At 43.0% G+C, this 10,318-nt stretch overlaps 1 protein-coding gene across 1 annotated transcript; it reads left to right on the plus strand.

Moving 5' to 3' along the window:
• Window positions 1-571: 571 nt before the first annotated feature.
• On the plus strand, window positions 572-8,759 carry LOC143732014 (uncharacterized). Its single transcript, XM_077222653.1, has 2 exons — window positions 572-1,528; window positions 1,664-8,759. The coding sequence occupies exons 1-2, from the start codon at window positions 753-755 to the stop codon at window positions 1,701-1,703; spliced, it is 816 nt and encodes a 271-aa protein (XP_077078768.1). The 5' UTR covers window positions 572-752; the 3' UTR covers window positions 1,704-8,759.
• The last annotated feature ends 1,559 nt before the right edge of the window (window positions 8,760-10,318 follow it).

Consider the following 10,318-nt stretch of genomic DNA (forward strand, 5'->3'; position numbering starts at 1 on the left):
TACGTGAAGCCATGTCTCAGATTAACAAAGAAAATCTAAATTAGAGTCCAGTAAAAGATGATGAATTTGATCACTATTTGATATAATACTTTTCGTGTACAAATGACCACCTAACTGTCATGGTGTGGGGCAGGCCAAAGCAAGGCGTTTACTTACAATATATAACTCAAACGGGTTCAGATGGGCAGAAGGTTCACACACACTAAATACAACGTAGAACGGACCAAGACTGACTGAACAGAAGGAAACTAAATGCAAACACAGATGAACATTGATTGGCAGAACACAGGTGACATATGTTGATGATCGCTGGCAGGTGCGGGTAAGTGCAGGTGTGAGCCGGAGAGGATGATGGGACATGTAGTGCAGATGGTGACTAACAGGTGACTGTGACAGTACTCCCCCTCCTGGTAGGCGTGTCCTCGCGCCATAGATGGTGAAACTAGGAAGGGGGGGCGGGGGGTGTCCTGGCAGTTTGGAAGACCAGGGCGGAGCAGGCTGTGCAGGCGGCCAGGGCGGAGACGACCCTTCGGGCGGCCATTGTGGAGACGACCTTTCGGTCGCCCATTGCGGATCGGATTTCGTGGCCATTCTGCAGGAGACCTGTCTGGTCACTGAGGCCGAGGACGTATAGCCCCTCTCCAAAAAAAAAAAAGATTGGTCGGAGCTATGGGTTTAGGCTCAAAGACAGGTTCAGGGACAGTCTCAACAAGCATGACGTGAACAGCCTCTTCTGCGGCAGGACTAACGAGATGAAGCTCAAGCTGTCCAGACGTGACGTGAAGATGAGGCTGGTCAGGCGTGACGTGAAGATCAGGCTGTCCAGGCGTGAAGTGAAGATCAGGCTGGTCAGGCGTGATGTGAAGATCAGGCTGGTCAGGCGTGACGGGAAGATCAGGCTGTCCAGGCGTGACGTGAAGATCAGGCTGGTCAGACGTGACGTGAAGATCAGCCTGGTCAGACGTGACGTGAAGATCAGGCTGTCCAGGCGTGACGTGAAAATCAGGCTGTCAAGGCGTGACGTGAAGATCAGGCTGTCCAGGCGTGACGTGAAGATCAGCCTGTCCAGGCTTGACGTGAAGATCAGGCTGGTCAGGCATAACCTGAAGATCAGGCTTGTCAGGCGTGACGTGAAGATCAGGTTGGTCAGGCGTGACGTGAAGATCAGGCTGGTCAGGCATAACCTGAAGATCAGGCTTGTCAGGCGTGACGTGAAGATCAGGTTGGTCAGGTGTGAAATGAAGATCAGGCTGTCCAGACGTGACGTAAAGATCAGGCTGTCCAGGCGTGACGTGAAGATCAGGCTGTCCAGGCGTGACGTGAAGATCAGGCTGTCCAGGCGTGACGTGAAGATCAGGCTGGTCAGGCGTGACAGGAAGATCAGGCTGTCCAGGCATGACGTGAAGATCAGGCTGGTCAGACATGACGTGAAGATCAGCCTGGTCAGGCGTGACGTGAAGATCAGGCTGTCCAGGCGTGACGTGAAGATCAGGCTGTCCAGGCTTGACGTGAAGATCAGGCTGGTCAGGTGTGAAGTGAAGATCAGGATGGTCAGACATGACGTGTAGATCAGGCTGTCCAGGCGTGACGTGAAGATCAGGCTGGTCAGGCGTGACGTGAAGATCAGGCTGGTCAGGCGTGACGTGAAGATCAGGCTGTCCAGGCGTGAAGTGAAGATCAGGATGGTCAGACATGACGTGTAGATCAGGCTGTCCAGGCGTGACGTGAAGATCAAGCTGCCCAGGCATGACGTGAAGATCAGGCTGTCCAGACGTGAAGTGAAGATCAGGCTGGTCAGGCGTGACGTGAAGATCAGGCTGTCCAGGCGTGAAGTGAAGATCAGGATGGTCAGACATGACGTGTAGATCAGGCTGTCCAGGCGTGACGTGAAGATCAAGCTGCCCAGGCATGACGTGAAGATCAGGCTGTCCAGACGTGAAGTGAAGATCAGGCTGTCCAGGCGTGACATGAAGATCAGGCTGTCCAGGCGTGACGTAAAGATCAGGCTGTCCAGGCGTGATGTGAAGATCAGGCTGTCCAGGCGTGACGTGAGGATTCCCTAGCTGTGTTCCGGATCGAGTCACGACACTCTCCAGACACCGGATGACGGTCTCCCTCCAGTCCAATGAAGATGCATCGGTGCATCGTGGTGTCTGGGAGGTCAATTGGATGCTTGAATGTGGCCCTAAAAAACGTTTTGGCTCAACTCAAATTGTTCTTGATTGACTTCCTGTCCAAAAGATCCCCCATGTTGCCAGGCTCTGAGCTCTCTGGTGTAGCGACTTGACCTCCCTGTCACGTCATGAGCTCAAGACCTCCACCAAGGACAGCAAGTGTGTTATTTCCTATCCAATACAAAAATTATATGAACACATGTCAACTTGTAAATGTTTTTACAGCAGAATTGAATTCTGTTTGCATCACTGAATCTGTTATTTTCTGGTTTAATATCATGAAGCTGCTTTGAAACAATCTGTATTGTATAAACGCTATATAAATGAAGGTGACTAGACTATTAGAACAACATTAAAATGAACTCTGTTCACTACACAAATTAAAAAATTGCACTACAAAAAATAACAGAATTTTAGATAAATGGTAATAATCCTGTCTGTTACACTTCCTCACACCTGAAATCACTGATTGAGTGAATCTCCTGAACTTCTCCAATCTACAAGAAGATCATTTCTAATCCATTTATGTTGTAACATCTGCTCTAACGTCAGCCGTTTAGTTGGATCCTTTGTTAGGCACTGGCTAATCAGATCACTGCATTCTGTACCAATATTAATAAGAAGAGAGCTGGTTAGTCATGACCATTTGACTTGGCATCTAAACATGATTAATGTAAGGTAACATGTTCTTTATCTTTACTTTAAAGGTGAAGTACATGTAGTTTCTGCGACAAAAAGAGAGCATATTTTAAATTTTCCTTTTCCCAACTCAAACATCACAAACGCAACTGGTTCAAAAAAATCTTACATAGAGTACTTCACCTTTAACTGTCTCTGTACAGAGCCTTTGCTTTATGTGTGCGTTTATCAAAGATATCAGTATTATTCACTCACCTTTGGATAAGTTGGAGTTCCTAAATGTAATTTCGGCTTGTGTGATTTCCATTCTATTGCCAAAAGGAGAACATGCGTTCACCATCTCATATAACAACACTCCTAGAGCCCAGACGTTTGTTGGGACGGCGTGGAATCTCGAATCTGTGAAGACTTCAGGTGGGCAGTAAGTCATTAATCCTGTAAGCAAGACATTCGCGCATTGTTGAGCTTTCTTATTTGGAGTGTCAAATAATCAGTAAGTCACTACATTCAGGTTTCCACACTGCCAAAATGCTCACCAAGGTATATTCTGCTCTCGTAGCCGTCACTACTAAGTAGCTGACCGCAGCCAAAGTCTATCAGCTTGAGCTCTAACGTGTTTTTCTTCATCAGGAAGTTTTCTGCATGAACGTCATTATGAAAAACGCCACGTTCGATGCAGTGTTGTACTGCCAGCACAGCCTGTCTCATGATGACCTGTGCCGTTGTTTCATCCAGTTCAGGGTTACGGATGATGAAGTCCAGCAAGCTCTCGCAGGGTTCGGGGTACTCCATGACGAGAGTGAATTTTCGAGGGTGTTCAAACCACTCGTACAGCTGTATGACGTAGGGGCTTCTGGGTTCTTGCCTCATCATTAGCAGCAGCGCCACTTCTGTTACGAGAGGTTCGGGATGCCCAGGCTAGAGAAAAGTAGCAGACAGAAGGTTATCTGGGTACAAAGCTCATTTTTGAATGTACTTTTCTTTGACCTCTGTAGATACAGAGCCTTTTCAGCTCAAAGTTATTTGGTGCTTCTAGGCGTCTTTGTCTATAACATTTACAGCTAATGCTTCCTACAAGTGTATTGACTACAGTAATCAGCACTTAAACTACTAAATACACATTCAGGTTTTAAAAAACTTACAATATCAAGATAACGATTGTTGTCAATCTTGCGGATCTGCTTGATGGCAACCTGCAAAAACACAAACAAAAAATGTTTCAGTAACAGTATTCAGGCACCTGACCTTGCACTAGGTATTCATTTAACCATCTGTACATTTTTTTAAATATGTTTTGCAAAATGTTTGTACAGTTCGGTAATATTTACCTTTTTGCCATCAAATTTCCGTGTTCCCTCGTACACCCTGCCAAATCCCCCGGATCCAATCATCTTTCCTACGTTGAAGAAAGATGAAAAGGACTCTGAAAAACAGAACAATATGATAAATATATGAGCTTGCTAGATCCTTTGAATTAATAATAAAAGGTTACACTTTATTTTAAGGTGACGTATTTACATTGTAGGCTACTTACTCAGATAAGTACTGGGTAATATGAATTAACTACATGTACTTACTATAGAGTTACGTTAAGGTTAGTTACTTGTAATTATGCATAATTTACTGTTATTACTATAGTAAGTAGATGTACTAACGTGTAACTACGTCACCTTAAAATAAAGTGTTACCGGTAGGACTTTATTTTACAGTCCTGTTTCCCATGTACATACTGTACTAAATACTTATTACAGTAATTACAATAACTGGGTAATAACTAGGTACTAACCCTGAACCTTCACCTAAACCTAACCTTAACCCCTGTAGTAACCTTATATTAAATTAATATGGGGATAATAATAATATTATTCTCAGAAAACAAGCCTTAATATATTTTTAGTGGAAAACAAGACAACAATACTGTTTAAAATAATTTTCAAGAAATAATGACTGTGGATTTACCATTATTTGGCTTGATGGCTGAGTGATCTGGATCAGGCTCTGGGTCCAGATCTGGTGGAGGGACGAAAGGCTCCACAACATCCACAGCACTACTGTGGCAACAGCAGCCGAAATGATGTTTCATAGCCTTCCACACGCTCATGAGGAAAGTACAAATTCCTTTCCTCTTCCTACATTCTGTAGGTTTTTCTGAAAAGAAAAAAAAAAAAAACAATTGAAAAGACAACTATTAGAAACATCTCTGACCTCAAATTAAACAATGACAAAATTAGACATTTTACTGTTTGATTCTTATCTGTAATGTTATAAAACCAAGTGATGCAAATATTATACGAAGGCTGTGCTTCTGCTTAATGCCTGCATAAATATCCCAAAGACTTATTTCACAATAATACGTAGGTACAGTATCAACATCCAGTTTTCAAAAAAAAAATTCTTGGTTATACAGATGTTAAGGGTACATTCTCTTTTATAATTTTGCAAACATTATGGGAATGTTACTTTTGAATGTTCTGAAAAATATGTTAGACAAACGTCCGACTAAAATATTTTGGAAAAAATTTCGGAGAGAAAATCTAAGGTAAATTATGCTGAGCAACAGCAAATATGACTAGACCTTAACCTGTTAAAAACTTGAAGCAGTCTTATGCACAAAATAGCAAAATCTCTATCAGTACACTTTACATCCCCCAGCCTTAATTAAATCTCACCCGTTGAGCTCTTTGCAGGAGACGCCTCCACGGCACCCTGAGCTGTTAGGCCATTGGAAGTCACTGTCGGCTCCACAGGAACTTGACCTGGCAGCGGAGAACACATCATCTCTTGGAGGCTGTCGGACCTGGACAAACTCCAGTTGCCACAACTGTCCTGTTCACTTGGGCCGCCCGATCCGTCGCCACTCCACCTCCACTCAACGATGTACGTCCCTCTGCTGCTAAGACTCAACTCTCCACATGACCGCCTGGAGGTACAGCCATCATCTGGGCTCTGCTGACTGCCGCTCTGCCTCTTCCTGTGATCCTGACCTGTGAACACAGAACGAGAAAACTCAGAAGACAGAGGAGCTAAATCATCAGAACTGAGACTCCAAACCTCCAGACCAGCCGTCTGAGTGGAAGCAGCTCTCCTGGATCTGGAGCGGTCTGAGGCCGGAATATTTCAGACATCACATAACGTTAGTTAGTTATGTTTTATTAATAATCAATTATCAATGTCAGTGGTCAATTACAAATTGTTACAATTAACAAGTTTCTACACATTAATTTAGTCCATCATCCTATCATAACATACAATAAACAAATGAAAAAAACTAGAGCACTCACCTCCACTTTCACCCATATGAGCCATCAACGACGTCCTCCTCCAACCTGCAATAGAAACAATACAAAATACAATACAAAAAAATTATACAATACAACCCTCCTCAGAAATACTACCAAAAGAAATCAAATAAATAATTGAAAATAATAAATAAAAGAAAAATAATAAAATTAAATACAAAATTAAAAATAAAACTACAAACTCCTACTTTAACTCCCAGATAATAACAATTAACAGTTAAGTTAGACAAAATCGTCCTCAGAAATAATATGAATATGAAAAAAAGGAAAGGAAATATCCTCCGATCTACTCCTCCTAGAATATAATAAGTTTTCTCTCAGGAATCCGAATAGCTTCAAAATCGCAAGATCTGCATAGAAAATAGTCAGCAAAAGCCTCTCAAAAGCCTCGTCTCTCAACCAACAGATAGCGATGTTTTGAGTGGACAAACAAAACAATTCATAACACGCGTCTCTATAGCAACTCAAATTCGAATCATCATCGCACGCAGACCTGAAGGCGGCATCAATTAATCTACTTGTAGGCTAGGCCTACTTGCAAAACATCCCGAAGTGAATGTGAAAATGTCATCAAAACAAATAAAACTATCCGGACATAAATTGGTGGATGACATGACATGCAATTACATGTCCATGATGTCATAATATCCTAATAAAAATGGGTTTTTGTTAAAAAATATATAGCCTACCTTTATGTTGTTCCTCTGACAAGCTATTATTAGGCTACAGCATACCATAGCTGTAGGATACTTGGTGTATAAAGACATCTACCTTAAATTGTTATCTAAAAATCAAAATTGTCATATTGTGTGTCCCCGGACCTATATGTGTGACCTTACTATGACAGCATATCTCAGCAAAGTATAAATAAGTGATAGATTTACAATTTAAGGCGAGACACGGCAGGCAAAAACGTCGTTTTTTTTTTTTCTCTGGTCAATTTTGAGATTTTGGGATATTGTCTTCAATAAAATGTCTTCTTTCAGACTTGTGGTGAAAAAATGTCCGAAATACACATTTAGGTCTTTATTTTACTACACTTTGTCAGTTTGCGTGTGTAGATTTCGCCTAAATTCATCAAAAGTTGGTGTTTTAAATAACCCCGCTTGTCGGCGATCGCGATCTGCACCCTGATACACCGTTAGAAAGCTCTTGCTCTTCCGTAGCCTACAATATTGTCGGATCCAAATATGGTCATTTCCTTTTTATCAGCAACCATAAAAGGGGGGATTTAACTCTAAATGTGCAATCATTTATTAGAATGCATAACACATCAAATGAAAATAGGGAAATTATGATAATATTACTAAATATTATTTACTTTACCAAACAAAACAGTGAGAATCAAGAAGGTAAGTGTGGAAAATTAATTTTTAGTTTTGTTGATGTTGTAAATGTAATGTATGTATGAAAGACAGTGTTAGCTATCATGAATCAGTAACACTTTACAATAAGGTTTCATTAGCTAAAATTAGCTAATAATGAACTGCACTTCTACAGCATTTATTAATCTTAGTTAATATTAATTTCAGCATTTACTAAAACATCAAAAGTTGTATTTGTTGCCATTAGTTAATGCACTGACTGTGACATTACATGAATAAACAGTTAACAGTTGTAGTATTAACTAAGATATAGCCTGCAGTAACAAATGTGTTGCTCATGGTTAGTTCATGTTAGTTCAAACATACATGAGTAATGAACAAATGAACCTTATTGTAAAGCGTTACTATGAAATCAAAGATATAAGTTCCTTACAATTTAGAGTTGAACATGGACTTAAGATTTAATTTAACTAACTGTTGGATGCATTTCCCCTTGCACTTTTATTCCTTGGATAAAAACGAATGACATTGTCACTCAGAATTCGTCTGAAATCGAGTTATACTTTTATTGTAGTTAAGAATAACTCGCACGCTACAGCAACTTTTAGAGTATGGTGATGGTAGGATAAATGTAATTTTCCGTATTAGCTTAAACGTACCTGCTGCTCGTTTGAAGAGACTCGCGCGAACTGCTGCGTAGTGCGTACCAGAACCTAAATGCGCATGAGGCGCTGCAAAGGAAACTCCGCCTACCACTTCTCCGCCAAATTTTTTTATATAATTTTTGTATTATTATTGTTAGTGGCAAGGGTGTGTACGTGCGTTATTTATAATAATATTTATAATAATAATAATTTACAATTATCAGAAAAGGGCACAATACATTTTGAGACAAAGGGGGCAGGGGCTTTGGTTTTATTCCAAAAAACATGGCGAAAATATATTTTTTAAGGCTATTGGCAGTATATTCTGATTTACAGGATAACAAAAGTAGATATCCATAAATCCCTCTGTAAAATCCTGGCCCGTTGATCTGGCCCTCATTCTGGCCCGTTGATCCTGCGCCAGAGCCCGTTGCTCCTGCGCCAGAGGCCGTTGCTCCTGCGCCAGAGCCCGTTGATCCTGCGCCAGAGCCCGTTGCTCCTGCGCCAAAGGCCGTTGCTCCTGCGCCAGAGCCCGTTGCTCCTGCGCCAGAGCCCGTTGCTCCTGCGCCAGAGCCCGTTGCTCCTGCGCCAAAGGCCGTTGCTCCTGCGCCAGAGCCCGTTGATCCTGCGCCAGAGCCCGTTGCTCCTGCGCCAGAGCCCGTTGATCCTGCGCCAGAGCCCATTGCTCCTGCGCCAGAGCCCGTTGATCCTGCGCCAGAGCCCGTTGCTCCTGCACCAGAGCCTGTTGATCCTGCGCCAGTCCTATCCAGCCCAGAGTTTCCTTCGCCACTGATCCCGCTTAGTTCAAGACCCTTTTTGCTGCCGGACTCCTCCTTTCCTGTTAATTTCCCCATTAAAATTTTAGGGGGGGGGGGGGCGCACTATACCTCCTAGGGGGACTGCGGAGGTCTCTCCGACGAGGTTCCCAGTACCACCATGGCCACCTAAAAAAACATCTCCACCATGGAGATCCTGCGCCATGGCCGCCCGAAGGGTCCTCACCGCCATGGCCGCCCGAGGGTCCTACAGCTCCGCCCTGGACGCCCGAGGGTCCGACAGCTCCGCCCTGGACGCCCGAGGGTCTGACAGCTCCGCCCTGGACGCCCGAGGGTCCGACAGCTCCGCCCTGGACGCGCCCACAGCCTGCTCTGCCGTGGCCACGCCCACATCCTGCTCCGCCCTGGCCACGCCCACAGCCTGCTCCACCCTGGCCACGCCCACAGCCTTCTCCGCCGTGGCCACGTCCACAGCCTGTTCCACCCCGGTTCCCCGAACTACCAGCTCCGCCCTGGAGGCTTCCCGTCCCTGCACCACCATGCCCTCGTCAGCCTCCAGGGCGCCCACCCTCCCACCCCTTTGGATGTTATACGGCGCAAGGACGCGCCTTCGGGGAGGGGGAGGTTCTGTCACGTTTTCTATGTGTTTAGTTATGTTCTGTGATCTTGTTTCCCCGTCTTTGTGATTTTGGTTTAGTCCTGTTAGTTTTTCCCGCTCCTCGTTTGTGTTCAGTTTCTTCACCTGTGTTCAGTTAATTATCCCATTAGTCCCAGTTCTTTTAAGCCTTGTGTTTTCCCTCAGTGTTTGTTGGTCGTCGTCCATGTATGGTTGTGTCTCTGAATTCGAGTTTGTTATTTTGTTCCTGTATGTTCCTGAAGTTTATTTTGTAAATAAATCAACTACTTTGAAGTTCCTGCATCCTCGTCTTCAGCTACCTGCACTAAACCTGACAATATGCTCACTAGTGGTCAATATTTTGTGTCTTATGGTGTGACATTATTTACATAATTGTACTTTCTATTTTACATTTTTTTTTTTATTTTTTTTTTACAAATGTTACTTATCAATTCTTAGAAATCATTGCTGCCATGTGGCAATTTACTTGCTAATAAGCTAGATGTTTTTAGTTAACCAAGAGATTAGCTCAACTGAACAAAACGTCATGGTGTGACACTGTATCATATGGTGTGACACTGTATCATATGGTGTGACACTGTATCATATGGTGTGACCGGTTTTCCAAGTCACACTATATGATATATCTATAACTATCCTTTTTAATGATAAATAAATATTCAAAACATATTGAATGAATTTAATGGTGCACATTAAATTACCCATACAACTAATGCATTCCTTTTGGATTTTATACTTAATTTAACTATGTTTCACCATGTTTGGAGGAGGTCCTGAGGGAAAGGAGGAAAAAGTAAAGAGATAATGCCAGTTCACACAGAACA

This window comes from Siphateles boraxobius, unplaced genomic scaffold, assembly GCF_051911475.1.
Source record: "Siphateles boraxobius isolate OS27281-9 unplaced genomic scaffold, OSU_SipBor_1 9, whole genome shotgun sequence".
NCBI classification, from domain to species: Eukaryota; Metazoa; Chordata; class Actinopteri; order Cypriniformes; family Leuciscidae; genus Siphateles; species Siphateles boraxobius.